Genomic DNA, 21,788 nt, shown 5'->3' with positions numbered 1-21,788 from the left:
TGATAAGCACATGTGTAGTGTAGGTTAGTAAGCAACATGTTTGTGCTCATAAGCAACTAGTACACATGTGGGATTCCTAGACAGGATACACTGCCAATGGGAAAATTTGGTAAACAGCCTGCTCAATCATTAGTGTATGTTATCAGGCATCAATCAAATTAATTGGTAAATAAATTGGGGCACTAACCCCTAATCAGAATTTGGGCAGAACCAGCCAACACCCATAGCTAGAACTATAAGAAATTCCCTGGATACCCTCAGCTTTTAGCTTGACCTCGGGTCTTGATGGAGGCAGCTCCTGCATTCTCCACACTGGAGACTCAAATATCATCTACGTTTGCTTGAATGCAGCGCTAATTGACTGAGATTTGCTGAGTTGCCAGGCAGTCACCTCAGAGGGAAGCACATAGACCTCTGGCTGGGCAGAGAGCGAACCCTGTCACTAAGTACCAGCAGAAGACATTCCTACTGCGAGGCCCTAGGAAATCAGGCTGGTGGTTTATTTCTAGTGGGGTTAAAATTTGTGCTGCTTAATTAAGAAGATGAACTGATGTCTTCATGCATTTGATTAATCAATTTTGATCGCTGGCATTGAAAAGCCTTAGTCAAATTAGTGATTCCATTGCATTAGTAAGTATGAACAATGGTAAATTGATTTTGCATATGCATCATGCGTTACAGTGCCCTCACTATCAGTATAAATAATGGTAAATTGATTTTGCATATGTATCACGCGTTACAGTGCCCTCACTATCATTCCCATTTTCTTTCATTATCTTCTGTCCCTCCTGTACCTCTCCTCCCATTCGTGGCTAAATTCCTTGAGAAAGTCATCTACTCTCAGCACCTACTCTCCCAAATCCTCTGTCACTTGGCTTCTGACCTGATCATTCAACTGAAATTATTTCCTCCAAAGTTACCAATGATCTTTTAATTGACAAATCTAATGACCTTTACTCCATCCTCATCTTTCCTTGACCTTTCTTCAACATGATGCTGGTGATCACGTCCTCCTGAATACTCTCTCCTCTTTGGGTTTTTGTGAAACAGAACTCTTGTTTCTCCTCCTGGCTTTCTGGCTCTTCCTTCTCAGTCTCCCTCACTGATTTTTTATCTAGATCATACCTACTAACTCTGGTTCTCCCCCAAGACTGAACTCTCTTCCCACGGTGCTTGGAATCAGGAATTCATGTTCATGAGTTCAAATCCAGCCTCAGACACCTACTAGCTATGTAATCCTTGGCAAGTTACTTAACCCTGTTTGCTTCAGTTTCCTCATCTGTAAAATGAGCTGGAAAAGGAAAAGAAAACCATTCTAGTATCTTTGCCAAGAAAAACCCAAATGGGGTCACAAAGAGTTGGACATGACTGAAAATGACAACAAATTTATACATCTGTCTGTATACGTGTATGTGTGTATATATGTACATATATACACATACATACATATATATCTGTATACATATACACACACATATACACCCTAGCCTTTCTCTTGAGCCACCACCTCACACTGATGGATGCCTTCTGAACATCTTGTATTGACTGTCCCATAGTCATCTCAAAACTCATCTCTCTGCCCCAAATCTCCCCTCTTCTGAATTTCCCTATTATTCACAAGGGTACCACTATTCGACCAATCACCCAGGCTCATATCCACAACATCATTCTCAGCTCCTCATCCTCACTCACCCTACAAGTCCAATCCATTGCCAAATCTTGCCATTTCCACTTTTCACATCTCTTCTATGTCTCCCCTTCACCCCACTCACACAGCCACCACCCTGCTGCAGGAGCTTATTCATTCTCACCAGGACTACTGCAATAATCTTGTCCTTGGTCTCCCTGCCTCAAGTCTCTCCCCATTCCAATCGATCCCCAACTCAGCTGCCAAAGTGATTTTCCTAAAGTGAAGGTCCGACCACGTCAACTTAGTAAACTCCAGAGAGTCCCTATTACCTCTAGGATCAAATATAAAATTTTCTGTTTCACATTTGGCTTGAACTCTTCCTACCTCCCCAGTGTTCTTATGCTTTATTTCTTTTCCCACATACTCTACAATCTAGTATCATGTTGTAACATGGGCCTACTTGCTGTTCCTTAAACACAAACCTCCATCTATGTCCATGCTTTTACATCATTTGTCTCTGCTGCCTGATCTTCTCCTTTCTGACCTTGGCCTCTTAGTCTCCCTGGCTTCTTTCAAGACTGGCTCAGATCATACCTTCTGCAGGAACCCTTCGCCAGTCTCTCCAGGTGCTAGTGCTTTCCTCTCTGAGACCATCTTCTCTCTCTCTCTCTTTCTCTCTCTCTCTCTCTCTCTCTCACACACACACACACACACACACACACACACAATGCTATTTTGTATTCTATTATTGTGTATATATGTGATTCTGTTTCACATTCTTTTGTGTGTGTATATATATATGCATAAACTGATTCCATTATTGTGTATATGTATATATGTAATTTCATTTTACATTCCACTGTTGTGTGTGTGTCTATATGTAACTGATTCTATTTTGTATTCCCTTATTGTGTGTGCATCTGTGTGTTTTTATGTAAGTCTTGTACGTGCCTAGTTATCGATGCATCATCTCTCCCATTTGACATGTGAGGTGGCTGTGAGCAGGAGCTGTTTTTGCCTTGTTTTGTGTCCCCCGCTCTAAGCACAGTGCCTGTCACATACTAAGCGCTTAATAAATGCCCTTTGACTGCCTGGCTGACTGACAACTCCTCAGGACTCTAGACAACTCTCTGAGACTTTAAGTGGTAGAAATGCCAACCTTTGTTGATAGTGTGATGATTAAAAAATTCTGAGAGACAGAGTTTCTGGGTAATTTAATCATTTTATTAATAAGGCCAGCAGGTTTATTAATAAAAGGACGGCCATTTGTTAGACCAAAGACCCCTCATGTCAGTGGGTTCACAGTTTATCTGCCCTGTGAAGAGTAGGTATTCTGGAGGGTGGCAATCAGCTCTGATTGGTTAACACAATGGGAGGTGGGCTATATTAAAATGAGGGTCTTAGGTATGCGACTTGGGTCACCCAAATCTTGGTCAAAAAAAAAATCAACTTCCATATCACCTGTCTGAAAAAAGGGAGAATCAACACTTCCCCAGATCTGTCTGAGCAAACGCAATGAGCAGGAATGCGCACATTAGCCCAAACTTGGAATTTCTTTTACTGTCTAATTAGATCTTGACCTGTGTAAATCTCTAAGAGAGATTTCCCACATTGGTTGGTTTCTGGATGAAAAAGGAGAAAAGGAGACAAACTTTGGTCCTAATGCAATAATTACTCATTAAATACAAGAGAGAAATATTCATTTCTCACCATAGAAAAAGTTCTTCACCAGGAATTCCCTATGCCAGTGAAATCATAGATCCAGCCCCTATCTGTGTTTATTTGTTACAGGGTTGGTTGGGTTTTTTTTTTTCCTATTTGGGGTGGATTTCAGTGGGATAATAGCAGTAATAAGAGCACCTATTTGATCCTGAAAATACCACTGAGGTAAGTGCTATTACCTCTATCTTTACAAATGAGGAAACTAAGGCTAAGAGTTTAAGTGACTCACCTAGATCACACAGCTAGTAAGAGTTTGTTGTAGAATCTGAACTCATATCTTCCTAACTCCAAGTCCAGCACTTTTACCCACTGGGCCACTGGGCTTGGGGGAGACTAGTGATAGGGAAGTCAAAAAAAAAAAGGAGGGTCATTGAAGAATTTTTTAAAAATGCAGAGAAGAGAACAGATTTAAGTTCAGGAGGAATAGTTGAGCAGACAAGCTTAGAAACTAATGGAGTTTTAGTTTAGTTTAGTTTTTTTTAAGCAAGCTGTACATAATAGAGATTCACGGTTTGAATGGTCTTTTCGTGTCCAACTCTTTGTGACCCACTTTAAGGTTTTCTTGACAAAGATCCTGAAGTGGTTCGCCATTTCCTTCTCTAGCTCGTTTGATGCTGAGGAAAGCAAGGTTAAGTGACTTGCCCAGGGTCACACAGCTAGTAAGTGTCTGAAGCCAAAAAAGGGTCTGCCCCCCTATCACCCCAAATGCTAATCTTATGGAGGACAAAACACAGGGTTAGTGGAGTATGGGGGTTAGTTAGAGAAAGATAGGAGGAAAATGGTGTCTGTGTTCCAAGTTCTGGCATTCTCTCCAGTTCTGTATTGAGAAGATGGACTCTCAAAACCTGGCCTGTTTCAGGCATCCTCTATTCCTTTGCTAGGGCCTAATGTTCCTGAGAGCTGTAGCAAATTTTTCTAGTAGCTCTCTGTGATTAATTATCCCCTTCAAAGTGTGTTGAGGGAACAGAATGGATATTTGAGAGCTGAGACTACGGCTCCCTAGGAAACACATGTGGAGGTGGCAATTATTTGGGAATGAGTGCCAAGAATGTATAATACCTGATTCAATTCCCTGTTTTAGCAAAACTATTCAGTTTCATTAAATGTCTTTGCCTTAAATTCATGGTCCTCTGGTTTGACCTGATAAAAGAAACATCAGTGGGAGCTGCGGGGTTACTATGGACCTGAGGATAACTGAAAAAGGAGACACGTTCAGAGCACTCAGGTGCTACTTACACATTTCCCTAATGGCAACATAAACCCCTTTCCTAAGCGTTCTCATGCAGGCTTCTGTTTCTTCTTCCTCCACCTTTGGTTTTCAGGTACATGCAGGGTGAACCCTCAGACACAAACCTCATTCCAGATTACACTGTTTCTTGAGTGATCTGTAGAATTCAAAATATCTGCCGTTAGTTTCAAAGCGATTGTCGGAAAGGATTGTTAAACGCCCCCTGCCCTAGGAGTGGGGCATTATAGTTGGGAATAGGGTTTGGGGTGCAAATTTTTGTCAGAAATACTAGCCCTTTGTTTCTGAGCCTTATAAGAGCACTGTGCATTGTAGAATCTCAGATCATTATGGGTGATTCAAATGAGACTCTCGGTGATTATTTTTGCTTGGGACACTGGAAAAGTTTTATGTGACAGCTCCACCCCTTTCCCTATTACCCTCAGCTCCTCCCATCCCTTCTGCATATACACATTTAAATACAAGGTTGGGGCGAGCGGGGAGGGGGGGAGAGATACAAAGAAAAAATCCCAGTTGGGTCTCTAACTATACTTTATTTGAGCTGCCATATTCGGCTTAAAGTGATAAACTAATATGGGAGAATTTCCTCATGGCTGGAAATAGAGAGTCCTTTACAGCAGCTCATGGGGAAAAAATCTATTTATAAAACCTTGGATTTCCAGAGTGAGGGAACCTCTCTTTCCAGAGAATGAGGAGCCAAGGCAGAGGCATGAATATTCTTCAAGCCTTGACAAAGATCAGGTCACATACTGACCCCTAATTTGGTTCACAGAGTGAAGCTTTAACCACAGACACAGACCAACCTCCTGGGGAATGCGAACATGATTTATACCCATTTTGCAGGTGAGGCATCTGAGGCTCAGAGGGGTGAAGTAACTAGCTCAGGGTCATAGAGCTAACGTCAGAGCCAGATACTCCTCAGCAATGTACAGACCGTGAGATACACACAGCTATAAAAATGCAGATGTTGATGGGTGTACTCACTCACAGTCATGTACACAAAGATGGATTTAATCTGACAGACACAGCCAGACTTTCTCTCTCTCTCTCTCTCTCTCTCACACACACACACACACACACACACACACACACACACAAAATTTCTGTTGAGGACAAAACAGAAATTGTATGAAGCTAAACAATTCATCAAGGAAGCTAGATGGTATACAGATATGTTGTGGTCTAGGTGTGCTGGGACCCCAAAATAGCGACACAGGTCCTGCCTCGAATGAATTCTACTCAAGCCTTCTTTCAGCCAGAAATAAGGTTCATTAGAAAACAGGTCTGGGAGGATGAGATTTTAAAAATCTGCCCTATTGTGACACTGGTATTGACAAGCTCGCCAGACTGAATCTGAGCATTGGCCAGACTCTTAAGGAATCTGAACATTTTAATGAAGGCAAGATGGACCTTATGTACAGAAAGACTGTGGGAAGGATTTCAGAGTAGCCAACTAGTCTTGGGGTGACTGGGAGGTAACAGAGAAGGACCCAGAAGGGTCAGGTGCCCCAGGAGAACACCAGGGACCTGGGTCACATGGGAAAGTCCAGGGACTTTTCTTTTTTGGGGGGTCCAGATCCCAAAGACATGGTCTTTTTCTTTTGGGGGTTCAGATCCCATTCCCATCAGAAAGAGTGCTGGGCCTGGAGTCAGGAAGACTCATCTTTCTGAGTTCAAACCTGGTTTCAGACATTTACCATGTAAATGTCTGTATGCAACCTTAGGCAAGTCGCTTAACTGTTTGCCTCAGTTTCTTCATCTGTAAAATGAGTTGGAGAAGGAAACCGCAAACTACTCCAGTATCTTTGTCAAGAAAACCCCAAAATGGGTCACAAAGAGTCAGACGTGACTGAAAACAACTGAACAGCAACGAGCAATTTATCAAATTCAACAAGCTTTATTTCCTTTATTTAGTAAGACATTTCCTGGGACCTTAGGTCAGAGGAGCAGAGCCGAAGCAGTTTTGGAGTACATGCTGTGTTTGCACATGTTCCTGACCTTGCCCAAGCCATCCTTCCTCCCCCCTCAAGCCATCTGGTGACTATGTTAGACAACCAAGAGCCATGGATTCATAGAATTCTCCCCTATCCTCAGCCCTATCCAGGACCCAACCTCAAAGGGGTACAAGGATGTTGTCCAACCACCCAGGTGGTTCCTGTAAAGACTCCCCATCCATGGCAACAAGGCATCTTATCTAGAATGTTTGGAGAAACTTTGGCAGGCCCCTCTTAATCCCATGTAGAAAATAAGGCCCAGAGAGTTTTAAGTGACTTCTTCAAATTCACCCAGCTAGACAGAGAGAAGCTTGCTAGCCAGGCTTCCTGCTTTATGCTCCCCACATGGCCCCTGGTCTGTTTGGATGCCCTTTACCCATTCCAGCTTCACAGTCCCATGAAGAAAACTAGCTGGGGTTTTCAAGGTGACAGCACTGGGAAAAACAATTCACAGCGTTGAAAACTATTTTGCTCTGCAGAAAGTACAGGGGGAGGAAGAAGCAGCCACATGTAAACAAGCATTAGACGCTCACCCACGTACTTAGGCCTCTGGGTGGTCAGGCCGCTGGGGTTTTGCTTATGAAAGCACCTCCTCCCAGAGACACACTGATGGAATGAGATGAGACCTAGACAAAGGAATGAGACACCTAGATAGAGGATGTTAGGACACAGTGTCTTGTAACGTCCATCTGTGGGCATGTGTAAATCCTGGGGAGAGAAAATCATGTTCTTGACACCCATAAGAAAGGTTTCTGAGCTGGCTGGGCTTATCCTCTGTAGCAGTGAGATGATTCCAGGCTCCATAAAGCTCATCTCCAGATTCTACAGCCACTTCTTCCCAGGAAAGCACCCAAGTCAAAGGGGGGGGGGGTGGAATTTGGGTTTTTAGACAGATCGCCTCCTCCCTGCAGTCCTCTTGGCTTCCTCATGGACAGGCCTAAGGGGTCAGGTTTGGGACCTATGGCCTCGGGCCTTTGATCATTGGGGGATGGGCCTCCCAAAGAGTCAGAAGAGACAAGAAATGCTTTTGACCTTGAGATGATGCCTACGGATCTAGTCGCTCTTCTCCCATTGCTCAGGAGCCGTTTGTCCTAACTCCCCACCTACCTGTCCATCATTCATTCATTTAAGTGGCTGAGATACCAATACAAAAAATAAAGACAGTCCCTGGCCTCAGTGATCTTACATTCTAGCAGAAGAGACAGCACACAAAGGAGTGTGGTAGATAGGAAAGGTCACTTAGGTGGGAAGGTTAGAGAGATCATGAGTGGGGTCTGGAGGAGTCAATTGAGCAAGAACACTGCCAAAGTTAATCTAATCATGGCTCATGGTTCCAGAAGGGAGGAGAGGAGAAAGAGAGAAGAGAAAGAAAGGGTACTGGTGAGGAGGGATAAGAGGAGCTGTCCAGAGAGGCAGAGCTGAGGCTTTTCTTGACATAGTGGTCCAGAAGAGGAAGTCACCAATCAGGGACCCAGGGTGGACATCTCTCCAGGGTTAGAAGGTAGCTGGTGAAGCTATGGAAGGAACTGGCCGGAGACTCTCGACTCTCAGCTCCTGCCCTTGACCGACTTTCAGCTCTGGCCTAGTAACCTCTCCTTCCCCGAAAGGAGTGTTGGCCCTTGGTTACCATACTAGTTTGGAGGGGTTCCAGGGTGCCCAGGATGGAACCCACAGGGGAAAGTAGAGTTCTGGCATCTGACCATCTCCATCCATCCTGTGATCACTTCTGCTTAGTTACATTACAAACAAGTCTTTAAGTCTTTTGCCTCAAAAGAGCCCACAAAATGTTCCCCTCTGAGTTATTTCTGCAATAACTCTCTTGTATTATCTGCTGAACTCTCTTTGTCACCAAGTCTTCTGAGAAAGCAGCCAGCGGCTCAAGCGCAAATAAGTCCACGGAGGCTGAGGCAGGGAACTGTCCCCGTCTGGATCTGCTTATGGCTCAGTCACGTAGGGAAGCCCTGTCTGTCCCTACAGGAGGGCCAGGTGGGAGCAGGCACCGAGGTTCATACCCCAAAAGCTAACTGGCTGTTTGGGGGTCCAGCATCTCAGCCATCTCCTCCAGTTCTTCAAGGAGCTCAGTGAAGGATGGGCGCTTCAGAGCTTCCAACTGAGAGATGGAAAAGAGAAAAAGAATGGGAACCCCCAAAACCCTGCTACCCACAGGTCTCCTGTGTCCTGAGAGCCTAGCCTGGCAGTCTCTAGCAATAAGCTGGCTGTTAGACAGATCTACCCTACTAAGGGTTAATCATTTCCCTGAATTACAGGGTGGGGACCAGAGAGCCCAAGGAGAAAAGGATTTCCTCAAGGCCACACACCTCACAGGTGGATCCTAGACCAGAACTACCAGATTCCAGAGTTTCCTTGAGCTTTAGGAACTTTCTTGTAGGGCTGACATGTGAACAAGAAAAAAATAACAAAAACATCTAGCATTTACATAGACTTTGAGGTTTGCAAAGTGCTTTCCAGAAGTTATTTTATTTGATTTTTCCCAATAACTCTGTTAGGTAGGTGCCGTGATTGTCCCCATTTTACAGAGAGGAAAGTGAAGGTGAAAGAAACTAAGTGATTTGCCCAGGGTCACACGCAGCTCAGGTCTTCCTGACTCTCTACCCACTGCACCACCCAGCAAAAGCTATTACTGCAGGCTGGTTGACCCCCCTTTCCTGGACGGCCTAGGCTGAAGCCTAATGGGATAGGGCGAGGGCAGGAGAGCAGTACACATACCCGGCAGCAGCTGGCAGCCAAATCTAGGATACGTGAGGGGCACTCACTGACCATCCCTTGGAATGCAGCCACATCTAGTCCGTAGTCCTGAGCAGGGAGAAAGGTCAGTAGTGAGGTTGTGCCCAGCAAGAACAAAACTCCTACAGAAATCTGCCCCATCCCATCCCCAAACACACCCACAGAGGAAAAAGGAGAGAAGCCACAATGGAACCCTCCCCCTCCACCTCAATTACCTGTCATCATCACGATGGCCGACACCTCACCTGGCTCCTAGCAAGCTCCCCAAGCTCTCTTAGCCTAGCGGCACCATAGGGGTTAGCTGGGGATTCCTGCCTGGACTATTTCTTTATAGTCACTTCATCAGCTAACTAATACCTGAAGTAACCAAGACATCCTCCCAGAACCCAGCCTATAAAGAGATTTCTGGAGGGGATGGAGGGAAATGTCTGGAAGCAACTGCCCCAGGATCTCCCAGTCCTTCCCCCAGGAACAGAACTGCTCCCTCATTTTCTCCCTGGGGCCTAAGGAAAATTAAATTAAACCAACATTTATTGAATACTTCTTACTTGCTCTAGGGGATGGTCTTTGCCCTCAAAAAGCTGTGGGGTTCTGGTCCAGAGTTGCAGAAACTCAGACTATTAGCCAGTCATCACCTCTAACTCCAACCCTTGTACCCCCAGGCCTTGCCATTGGACCACCCCACTCCTGGCTCTCTTCCGGTTCTTAGCTGCTCAATGGGCTACTCAGCTTCTGGGGAATTTCTTCTTTGTCCTGGGTAACAGAAAGGATTTGTTTCTGTTCTGGGCCTGGGGGATTCCTTTGGCTATTGAGTCACTAGAAAGCTCATATATATCTTGAGGTAACTCCCTGAGACCGTGGGGGATCCAAGAGAGTTCCCTGAGTTTATGCAGGTGACTTACATGTACTTTTAATGCCCTTTAATTAAACTTTTCCTTTTACAATAATAACCCACACAATAATGTTTGTGTGCCTCACCTGTGTCCGGGGAAGAACCTCAGGGTCAGCCGGAATCCGACCCAGGATCTCACAAAGGACGATGCCAAATGAGAACACATCTACCTGTCAAAGCCAAAAAACAGGGAGATGCTGAGGCAGCAGTGGAGACCAGGAGCTGCCCTCCTGAAAGCTCAGTGAGAAGCCTTCAGGGACTGGAGGCAAATTTCCCTCCCAGAGGCTTAGCCTCACCCAAACGGAATTCTACCTTTAGCCCCCTCAGCATTTTGGAAACAGTTCAATTGATACCAACACCACCTTCCATTTCCTCACATGTTAATTGAAACTCTCCTCTTTCTCCTAGTGTGGGTGTTTGGGACTAGTGTAGGTGGGAACAGCCTCCACTTCCCTGCCACATTTTTGGGAAAAGGAGAAAATGGGTGTGTCCTTCCAAACAGGGATAGACCTGTGGCCAAGATCTCATCCCAGAGGCTCCCACACCCTGTGGCTGGGCGAACAGAACTTCGGCTGCTGCACTGCATAGCAGCTGGTCTCAGAAATTCTATTTGTCCTTCTTAATATGTATTTAGGCATGTGGTTTTGCTTCTTAGAGATGCGGTGAGCGTAAAGGTTCTCCCTGCTCATTCTGAAGAATGTAAATGCATCGATAGTGCTCACTGCAGAATACATGCAGGCATATGCACAGTTGTCCTTAGTTATATTAATAATGATAATAGCTAGTAACAATAGCTAACATTTATATAACTCTTATCATATGCCAGGTGCTGTGCCAAGTGCCATACCATGAATATCTCATTTGTTCCTCACAACAACCCTTCAAAGTAGGGCCTATTATTGTCCCCATTTTACAGACAAGGAAACTGAGGCAAACAGAGGTTAGGTGACTTGCCCAGGGTCACACAGCTAGTAACTGTCTGAGGTTGAATTTGAACTCAATTCTTCCTGACTCAAGGTCCTACCTTCTACCACTGGGCCACCCAGTTGCCCATACATGTCAATTATGTAAGGCCTTAACCCTTTGTTAAGACATCTGTGTATTAAGAGTTAATTTTCCCCCTACCTCTTTGGAATGGGAGCTAGCATTTCAAGATTAATCCCAAGGTAGGGGGAAGGAGAGGGAGTTCAAAAGAAATATAAGCATCTCCATAGGGCCTTTGATTCCTCACCTGGATGAATAATTAAAGGCCATTTCCAGTATTCTGCAAGTGTTAACTATCTCTTCTTTTTGGGTTGCCATCCCTAAAGCCAGCCAGAGTCTCCCCCTCTTTTCCCAATAATAACCTCATAGATAAGTGACCATCTGGGCCCAGAAGGCCTTATAACACTTAGCATCATAGATGAGACCCTCCATATCCCAGACTCTCCTCCCCCTCAACCGATTCCTGAACTCAAAGATTCCAAAGAGTACCTCCGAGAGTGAAGATAAGCAGATAATGCCTTATTCCCTGTCAGTCACCATCCTGGAAGCTCCCCAAAAGAAAGAAGACCCCTAACACCCTAGAGAGGGACTTCTGCGATACAAAAGAGGGAATGCTGGGAAGCCAAGCAGCAGTGCTGCCACGACGGAGTCCCAGTCGGATTTGGAGGCCAGCCGCAGCACCCCACCCCGGCTCTAACTGACTGTTCAGAATATCTTTTAGTAAATTGCTTTTGGACACATGAGTCTTGTGTGTGGGTTTCCTTTTCCCCACCCTTGTGCAAATGCAGGGCTTCACCACGTAATCAAAGGCACTGGCTGCCAAATGGAGGAACTGAAATGGCTGGGAGATGCTATCTTAGTCTCTTCCTTGTATATAAATTCCTCAAGCTTAGAGAGCCCCCATCCCACTTGCAGCAAGTGGCCCTAATATATGCCCCTTCCATAAGTGATGTGCAGGCTCAAGACCTGGCCTCTAGAGGACTGGAACGTCAGGCTATACCTTCCGGTCATATGGCTCCCCCCGGAGCATCTCAGGGGCCATCCAGAAGGCAGAGCCCACCAGGGACAGCTTCCTCTCAGGGTCTGAGGCAGGCATCTCCACCACTTCCCGAGCCAGGCCAAAATCAGTAACCAGGGCCTCCCGGCCCCGAGGTGTAACGCGGATCAGGCAGTTCTGGAAGGAGAACCTAAGGTTGGAAGAGCTGATAGATCTTCCATGGATCATGGCCCAGAACCCCCACACCCTCCTTGACTTATCTGGGCCAGGGACGCTAGGTAACTGCACCCCTTCCTCAATCCCCATATACTCAAGACACCCCCCTTCATGGGACACAGCTGTAAAGAAAGGCATGGTTTCATCACTTCTTCCCTCTCACTTCTTCTCCCTCCCCCCATCCTTTGGATCCTGGAATGACCCAGGCATTATGTGATCTTAGAAGACAAAAGGTAAGGAAGCTTCAGGTTCCCTCTGTGCCCCAGTATTCCTATCTGAAAGATGGGAGAATAATGCCACCCAGACACATAAGGCTGGACCAGCCTAATGTTGATGGTTTGAATAGGGCTTAGGCTGGACTTAGGACTCAGTTTTTCCTTTCTGGAATAAGGGTAAAAAAGGAAAAAGCGATATCTAGGGCTAGAGTAGGGGGCAGGTAGCAGGATCAAGGCTTCCAATGAACACAGGAAAGAGGAGAGAGGTTGGAGTTTGGGTGCTAGGGCTCAGGGGTGGGGAGAAGTAGAGCTATAGATGTAGCAGCTGCTGATTCCAGGCTTGGAGCCAGCACATGGGTTTGTCCTTGGTCTCCACTTGCCCCTTACTTTGGAGTTTAGGTCCCGATGATAAATATTCTTGGAGTGTAGATACACCATGCCCCTGGTAATGTCACAGGCCAGAGCGACCTTCTCCTTCCAGCTCAGAGGTACCTCAGCTCGGGACAGCAATTCTTCCAAGCAACCACCATTTACATACTACAGGGGAGAAAAAAAGGGAGGGGAACTCACTTAATGATTAAGACCCCTGGCAATACTGGGCCAAACCTGGCAAACCTCCCTATGACCCCTTGCCACAAAAGGGTCCAGGGGACAGGGTCCCAATCTCACCCCAGGGAGCAGGCAGAGAGAGGTGCTTAAGAGATCCACTGCCATGCTGTGGGACTTCAGGATAATCACTTCCTTTTCTGGGCCTTAATTTCCCCTATCTGTCAAATTAGGATGTTTGGCTCAATGGTCTTGGTTTCTAAGTTCCCTTAAAGTTCTGACATTCTGAAACATCCATGTCTGGTTTCCCGAGAAGCCCCAAATTCAGGGAAAGCAACCAAGTGGTTACACTCCCAATCTGGAAGCCCAGAAGCCTGGGTTTCCTTTACTCATTAGCTTCTATCTGCTGTGTGGCTATGGCCAAATCGACTGCCCATCTCTGAGCTGTCTTCGTTGTGGAATGGGATAATAGGGAGCATCAGACAAGGGCTCTGGGGCTTTCCTCCCATGGGGGCTGTTATCACCGGAAAGAGAGTCTCACTAGTCAGGTCAGGGTTGGAATAGTCCTGCAGAATCCGGGGGTGGATGATAAGCACCTTCCCCACTCTCACATTCAGCTCAGCTGAGCTCTAGCCTGGGCTCTCCTTGGCTCTCACCTCCAGGATCGGATACAGCTTCTCATCCCTCACACAGATGCCGAGGTACCTGCAGATGACATGGCCACTGACTTGGAGTCTTCTCCCATTCTCCCCCCAGGCCCCCTAAGCCCAAGCTCTGACCCCACAAGAATATTGACCAGATAACCACACTGTGGGCAGCTATGAACGCCAGCAGTGTGACTCTGCTAACAACACACCAATGGGTTGAATGTGGCAGCATGTAATGAGATGCTGCCATGTAATGTAACACTGCATGTAACCTTCTGGCATGTAATGTACTGCTACATTATTACTGAAAGTATGCCTGACTGTGACAGGTAGCTGCTTGTAACACGAGGCTCTCTTGGATGTGGGGCTGTGTGCAACATGAGGCTCCCAGGGCCGCGTGGCAGAGTTTAACACGAGGCAGCTTGTAGCGGGTGTCGGAGTCTATCTGGACAAGGTGGAGAAACCCTAGAGCTGCTGGTTCTGTTATCAACAGCAGTTGGGGAGAAGATGAGCAAAACAGACACTCTGGGGGATCTGGTGCTTCTGTATATTGGCAAGACAGACAAGCAGAAGTACTAGGCCAAGACATGTCTGCCCAGATAGACCCAGACCAATGCGGGCTCAATAGTGTGGCCATTCGATTGCCAAGAACCCGAAAGCCAAAGGCAGCATCCCAGAGAAGGCACAGAGACAAAATGTGCGACCTGGTTTCCCCCAGTTTCTTTCTGTAACTCAGTCAAGGGAGAACACTGGTTATAGGAGCAGAGATAGTGACTGTGTGTGGGGTGTGTTTGTGTGCATGTATGTGTGTGTGCAGCCCTGGAGCTCTATGCCCACTCTAACCCTCTCTGGCCACACAGCCCCTGTCCCTGGCTCCCATGTCCCCAGGCCCAGTGCACCCACCTGACAATGTTGGGGTGGGACAGTTTCTGCAGCAAGCTGATCTCCCTCAGGATGACCATTTGGTCCACATCATTCTTATAGATCTTCACCACCATCACCTTGCAGGTCGCACTTTGGGTCACCTGGGGGGAGCACTGAGTCAGGACCTTGGGCAATATGGCAGTGGCTTCCTCACCCAGACCAGGGTTTCGCACATATCCATCCATCTTCTCATTCATACACTCAACAAATATTTATTAAACACTTACCTGGTCCAAAGCCCTGTCTCTAGCATGGGGAAAAACAGAAAAACATTTAGGGAAGACATGGTCCCTTCCCTCTTAAAGCTTATAGTCTTGGAGAGAGATTAGGGCCGGGGTGCGATGGAGCCAGTTCATACTGGCTCTTGAGAGCCAGCTGTTAAATTTTCACTGCAGGCATTTACACCTCAGAAACTAAAAAATGCTACATACCAGGGCTTGATTCATCATTTTGTTAATTGCCTGGACTTAAGAAAGTGATGGACAAAATGTTAATAATGTAATTTAAATCTGAAAGTGTGTCCTGCCTTTTCAGAAAACATCGACCAGCACCCCCCTGGATAAGACCTACAAACAGATAAGTAAAATACACAAAATACATGATAAGTGCACGAAGTAGGTCTAAACAAAGTCTCAGGGCCCAAGAGCTGCCATGGCCCAGGTAGGCAGTCATGGAGAATCATCTGTGGAGCTCTATTCAGAAGAGGGAGCTTGAGGAGGTTCAAGTAGAGGCAGCACACCCACTTTCAAGTAAGTGGACCAGTCTGTGACTCTGGCCTCCCCAGACCACCTAGTCACCAGGTACAGAAACAGTCCCTTAGTTAGCACCTTGGAAACCAATGAGGACAGATTCTCAGTCAAGCTACATGCCAGGTTGAAGTTCTCATAGCACCCCCTTCTCTGGGCCTCAACCTTAAGGTCCCTGACACACCAGACCTTCCTTTCATCCCTCTTCTAACTCTGAGCCCCAAGGAGCCAGAGGTGGGGCAACAGAGCCAAGTGACCCCTACCCAGGCATTCATTTATTCATGAATGGAGAGGAAGTTTGATATAATAGACTAGGAGTCAGGAGAGACCTGGCTGGGTTCAAATCCTTCTGCCTACACTCTCCAGCTGTGTTATCATGGGCAAGTCACTTAATCAAAAATCAATCAGCACATATTTATGAAATTCTTCCTACATGCAAAGCACCTGCCAGGCACTAGAAATACAGAGGCAAAAGCAGAATCTCCCCTAAAGGCTCTTCCGTTCTTGGGGGTGGGGGTGGAGGGGTGCAGAGGATACCACATGTCCACTATGGTACTTTGATGGAGCTATGATCTCAACCTTTGGGCAGCCCTTCAGACAGTACCATTCACCATCTACTGACCCATTCTCGTCCTGCGTAACTCTTGCTTGCGTCCTCCGCAGGGGAGCCGTCTAACATTTCACTGGAGCTCTTGAAACTGCATGTCTACGGTGGGGCCCAAAGGTGGGCTGCTGACTTATCCTGCACCCTCGCTCCAGGCACCACGCCCATCTTCCTCTCCTCTTGTGCCACTTCTCTTGAACAATTCTTCATTGATAACCTGGCACATTGTTGTTCAGTTATCTGATCATGTCCAACACTTTGTGACCTCATGAACCATACTATCCGTGGAGTTTTCTTGGCAAAGATACTGGAGTGCTTTGCCATTTCCTTCTCCAGGGGATTAGGACAAACAGAGGTGGAGTGACTTGCTCAGGGTCTCACAGCTAATAAGTGTCTGAGGCTAGATTTGAACTCAGGTCATCCCAACTCCAGGCCCAGTGCTCTATCCATTGGGCCAACTAGCTGCCTAAAGTGCTAGATAGATGCTATCATTGCTCAGGCCTTCGTGCACCTCTCCTTTGTCCTTCTCATGACTCACAATTTTTCATGCTTCAGAGATAAAGAACTTCCACTATATGTCATCATCACTGGAGGGATATATGTGTGTGTGTGTGTGTGTGTGTGTGTGTGTGTGTGTGTGTGTGTGTGTGTGTGTTTTAACCAAACCTGGTGAGGAGGAACTCCTCCCCATGCAGAGTAGCACCTGCACAACAGCTTACAGCTTTATAGAGCTGCTGGAGATACTGAGAAATTAAGTAACTTGCTCTGGGTCACATAGAATGTGTCAGACGTAGGACCTGAGCCCAGGATCTCCTGATTCCAAGGCCAGCTCTCCATCTACCCTGCTATACCGCCTTGAGGCAGCTAGGTAATGCCATAGTGCACAGAATGTGGGCCTGGAGTCAGGAAGATCAGGAGTTCAAATTCGACCTTAGGCACTTACTAGCTGTGTGACCAAGGGCAAGTCACTTAACTTTTGTGTGCCTCAGCTTCAACAGCAAAATGGGGGTAATAAAAAGCACCTACCTCCCAGAGTTGTTGTGAGGACCGAATGAGATAAAATTTGTAGAGCTCTATGTAAATGCTTACTCCTTTCCCTTCCCCTCCCCGGCATCTCATAACTGGAGGAATATTGTTTCAAGGAGAAGCTGAAGGTCATCACAAGCAGTGCCCAGTTCCCCAATAGCAATCTAGCCTACTCTTTTCGAGCTCTCCTCCTCTTGTTCAATTCTGGGCCCAGATGATTCAGTGTCCAAGTCAAGATATGCATTCTGACAGCCTGGCTCAGTGAGTTTGTCCATCATATTCCATATCATGGTCTAAACCATAGGTAATCTTCATCCACCTGGTTTGCTAATCAGGCTCAATTCTCTTGCGTGATTACAGATCTCATTTAGGAGGCAACATTTCAGGGCTTGATGCTCTCAGGATGATGTCATCAGCAAACAGAAGCATCTGGAGGCCTTGCCATCTGCAGGGCTTCCCTCTCTCATGAGCTCGCTGTGCTGGCCATCATCCATGTCAGTGGCAAACAACTTTGGTGAGCAGATGTCTTTGCATTTTATGCCTCATTTCACATTAATACTCTGAAGCTCATCAATCGACTTTGAGAGGCAGCGTGATGTGGAGCAAAGAACCCTGGATTCAGATTCAGTGAACCCGGGGTAGAGTCCTTGTTCTTCTACTTATTGGACAAGCCATTTAATCTCCCTGGGCCTCTGTTTCCTTATCTGGACTAGGTGACCTTTTAAGGTTCCTCCCAGTTCTAAAGCAGACATTTGTTTTGTTTGACTATACATGTTTGTAATTGTTTTTGTTTTGTTATATTTTGGGGTTTTTTTGCTTTCTCAATTGGGGGCAAGAATATGGGGAAGAATACAGAACTGAAAATAAAATGAAATAAAATAAAATTTGAAAATTTTTTTATAATTTAAAAAGAATCCCTCAACACTTCCTAATTGTGTCACCTCCAGCATGAACATTTTCTATGCATATCTTAATCTAGACCAAGTCGAGTCTCATTCTGGTCTGCATATACTTAGTTCTTTTGTTGGTCAGTTTTTTCAGTTGTGTCTTACTCTTCATGATGCCATTTGGGATTTTCTTAGCAGAGATACTGGAGTGGTTTGCCATTTCCTTCTCCAGCTCATTTTACAGATGAGGAAACTGAGGCAAATAGGGTCACACAGCTAGTAATTATCTGAGGCTAGATGTGAACTCAGGTCTTCCTGACTCTAGGCTTGGCACTCTATCCACTTCAACACCTAACAGCCTATCTTTGTTTTCTAGTGCCTTTTTCATACCCTTATGCATCGCATTGTACACTGTGATGCTTGAGGCTACATGAGTATCTCTACTGCTGTCAAGAAGAGACAAAAGAGTTTATTATAAAAATCTTCACAGATCTTTTTTATTGTCTATCTTATGTGAAATGATTTTTCTCATTTGGGATCCTGCCAAGCTTTCTTGGCAATATTTTTGTTTCTACTGTTTCTCAATGAATTGTGAGGTGATACTGTTCATAATGTCCCATCATCCTTCTCCACAAGATTCCACAAATGAGCTATGTACTCTGTGACTTTGCCTACCATATCTCTCTACTTGCCAAGATTGTAGATTTGCTGGCTGAAATGGTTTCTAGGATCTTCTGATCTCCTCATTATGGCAACTGATTTACAGTTGTTTAAACTTCCTTAGAAAATGGTGATGCATATATAATGGATATCATATTGCTTGCCTTCTCAAGGGGTGAGTGGGAGGGAGAGAAGTTGGAACTCAAAATTTTGAAAAATGAATGTTAAAAAATTTGAACTATAATTGGGAAATATTTAGTGAAATAAATAAAAATATATGAAAAAGAAAATGGTAATAGCCTGTGTTTATATCTGTTCTTTTGTCCATTTGCCATTTTTTTTGGCATCAACAGGTTATTTTAGTAAGTCTAGCTGGAGTTGTCTCATTTCTGTGCTGTATCTTCTCATTTTATTAATTCATCTAATTTGGTATCAATTTTGACTTCTACATAAGCTGGTGCTCTGCTCTACAGAGATGGTTGCTTCAGAAATGACTCCCATGCCAGTAACCACTCACTTCCTTTCTGTTTAAGCATAGTCCATTTCTTTTTTATCATGTTATTGAGTATTTCCCTTTTCCAGAACCTCCCTCTTCTTTTCTCGAAGAAAGTTTTCATGATATATAGACATGAGGTTTCAGTACAGCCTGTGAGCTTCTGCCCTTATTTCTTATTTGTGACCCATGTTTTCCAACATATTTTCATCATCTTTGAAATGAAGTCCCTGAGGATTAAAGTATGTATGTCATTTAATTTTGGAGGACCTTAACAAGCTCTTCACAGAGTTTCTCTATAGAATCAGATGTTGGTGCATAAAAGCTGCATTTGTTTTCATTGTGGTCTTTTTATCCTAAGTACTAAATTACATGATGATCAACTCTCTCATGAAATTCTATCACTTGTTTCCTTTGGATACAGGATGAAACCAACTCCATTAACTCCTTTATTTGTCTCTCCAAGGAGAATCTATGAACCATCCTCTCATCTAGTCACAATTTTCTTTTGTCTTTTCATTACAGTTACAGTGGGAATGTCAACACCAATTTGACTCATAACCTGTAGGAATCCATCCACTGTAGGAGGATCTCACACACAGGATACCAACAGCTAGGTTAATGCTTAGAGATGGTCAAAACCTTTGCCATTCCTGTCATTCTCTAGCTCTTTTCTTTTTTAAAATTTTTATTTATTCATTTTTGTTTTTATTACAACTGCTTCCTTTATTAAATAAAACCTCCCTCTAGAATTGTTTCCATCTCTACGCTGTTCAAACGTGTTACACCCATGGTGTTAAGACAATCACTGAAAACTTTCATAAAGTAGATGATTAAGGTGAATATTATGTTTCATACCTACTACCCATTTCACATACAATCAACACATCTCCACAGGAAATTAAGAAGTCTCCCCTTGTCCCAAGTAAACATCTGCTTAGTGATCTTCCATAGCTTACTGCAGTAGAAGCAGCAAAGATCTGACAGAAACATGGTTCAAGATATCACAAGCCTCCTATCGATTGTCAACAAATGTTCTGTCATTTTCTTCAGCAAACTAAGTTACTGCAGAGCTATAATTTGTTTTGTGTAATAATTCAGTGTTACATAAAGGTATTGCACAGTCACTGCAGAATGCATTATGATTCCCAAATGAGAGATTATTTCATCAGAACAGTTTCACTGCCAGCTAATGGAAGAACTTTACCATAGGAGTTGCTTCTTCAGTTGTATGTGCTTTAAAAAGTGCTTTGAAAGACTGCCTTTTACTACCAATGTGCACAATTTTAAGGCAGTTAAGGCACATTAACTGTTAAAGTGAAGACAGCCTAACTTGACTTAACTACTATATTTAGTGGATTAGTGTTGGTTTTTGAATATTTGAGGAGGAATGTTTTCCATTCATTCAAACCCTTAAAGTCAGTTTCTATTTAGCTCAAGGAAGGTTTTGGCTTTTTTTTTTTTTGTATGGGCCTAAATTGCCATCAGATATGACCAATAGGGTAATCAAAGGAGAGATAGTAACTATAGCAGTTACAAAAATATCTGCTAATTCTCCATTCTATTTTTATGGCCACTTTTTTGTTGTTTTAATTGTATAATTAAAACTTTTGAGCTTAAACAATAATCTTAATGCCAATTTGCCAAATAGACTATCAGCCAGCAAAAATCTAATTTACAACCATGAAACTTCAGACTTTAGATTGACTTATGGTTATTTTATACAGGTTTATATAATATTTAGTTTAATCTAGAACAAGACATCTCAGTGAAACACTGGTCTAAATATATTTATTTTATATATTTAGCAAGAAGATACATTAAACACAGCATCTTTTCAGCTTATGGCACTGAACGCTCCACATGGGACTTCCTTCAAAAGCTACAATTAAGGATCCTTCTAGTTTCTCAGAAATACAAGCCCTGTTGAGGTCTTCTGGCCATTTGCTTGATGTTGGGTTTGAAATTTCTTTTTGATTGCATCCTTGGAGCTGGCATAGATCATTTTACTTTTGAGAAATGCTAATTCTGGGTCCAAAGAAAAAACACATTAATTCTTCTTTTCTTGATTCCTTTGTTTCAAAGCTTGCATCATATGAAGCGTAGGAACAATTCCTTTCAGGAAGCGTTCCCACAAAATGCTTGAAAGGATCTGTAATGGTTACACCAACATCTCTCCCACTGAGATGTCTTTGCCTTCTTCCACAATTGTCAGCATTGAGACAAAAGATAACTGCCTCCTTTCTTTTCTTGATTTCTTCTGGCATGGAACATTTCTGAACCTTCACATTACAGAAAATGCGGAATACTTCATCAGCTACTTGAGCTCCCGAGGCCATCTTTCCAAAGACCATGAGCCAGAATACGGTCAGGTTCCTTGGCTGTTGGGGCGGACGGGAGGGAGAGCAAAGAGTCTGGACACTGCTTCTGTCAAGAGTGCAGAGGGGTATCTTCTTCCCCAAGAGGGGATGGAGGAGACACTATGGCTGAGGTGCCCCTGCTGCTCAGGAGAGCCAGCTGGCGAGGGAGTGGTCTTCTGTCTCTTCCACAGCTCTGCTATTATCACTGCAGCAGCAGAAAGGAGCTTCACAGGAATGAGGACCCCTTTGCACCT

The 21,788-nt window shown here is 44.7% G+C and overlaps 1 protein-coding gene and 1 pseudogene across 5 annotated transcripts in view; both read right to left on the bottom strand.

Annotated features, from left to right (window-relative positions):
- Positions 1-4,055: 4,055 nt before the first annotated feature.
- LOC118840998 (dual specificity testis-specific protein kinase 1-like) overlaps positions 4,056-21,788 on the bottom strand; it is a 41,288-nt gene continuing 23,555 nt past the window's right edge. For 2 of the 5 annotated variants that reach the window (XM_036748392.1, XM_036748393.1), the window contains exons 3-8: positions 14,738-14,859; positions 13,844-13,892; positions 13,029-13,178; positions 12,214-12,387; positions 10,316-10,399; positions 9,064-9,406 (exon numbers count right to left, since the gene is read on the bottom strand). In XM_036748392.1, the coding sequence (XP_036604287.1) occupies positions 9,173-9,406; positions 10,316-10,399; positions 12,214-12,387; positions 13,029-13,178; positions 13,844-13,892; positions 14,738-14,859 (813 nt within the window). In that variant the 3' untranslated portion in view covers positions 9,064-9,172. Of the gene's footprint in view, positions 4,738-6,478; positions 8,703-9,063; positions 9,407-10,315; positions 10,400-12,213; positions 12,388-13,028; positions 13,179-13,843; positions 13,893-14,737; positions 14,860-21,788 lie in introns of those variants that run through there. The other 3 variants (XM_036748396.1, XM_036748395.1, XM_036748394.1) reach the window with 3 other exon arrangements.
- LOC118841205 lies at positions 20,995-21,513 on the bottom strand (annotated as a pseudogene).

Source organism: Trichosurus vulpecula, chromosome 3, assembly GCF_011100635.1.
Source record: "Trichosurus vulpecula isolate mTriVul1 chromosome 3, mTriVul1.pri, whole genome shotgun sequence".
NCBI lineage: Eukaryota > Metazoa > Chordata > Mammalia > Diprotodontia > Phalangeridae > Trichosurus > Trichosurus vulpecula.
Note: the sequence above shows the minus strand (reverse complement) of the source record. Positions and strands in the feature narration are given on the sequence as shown.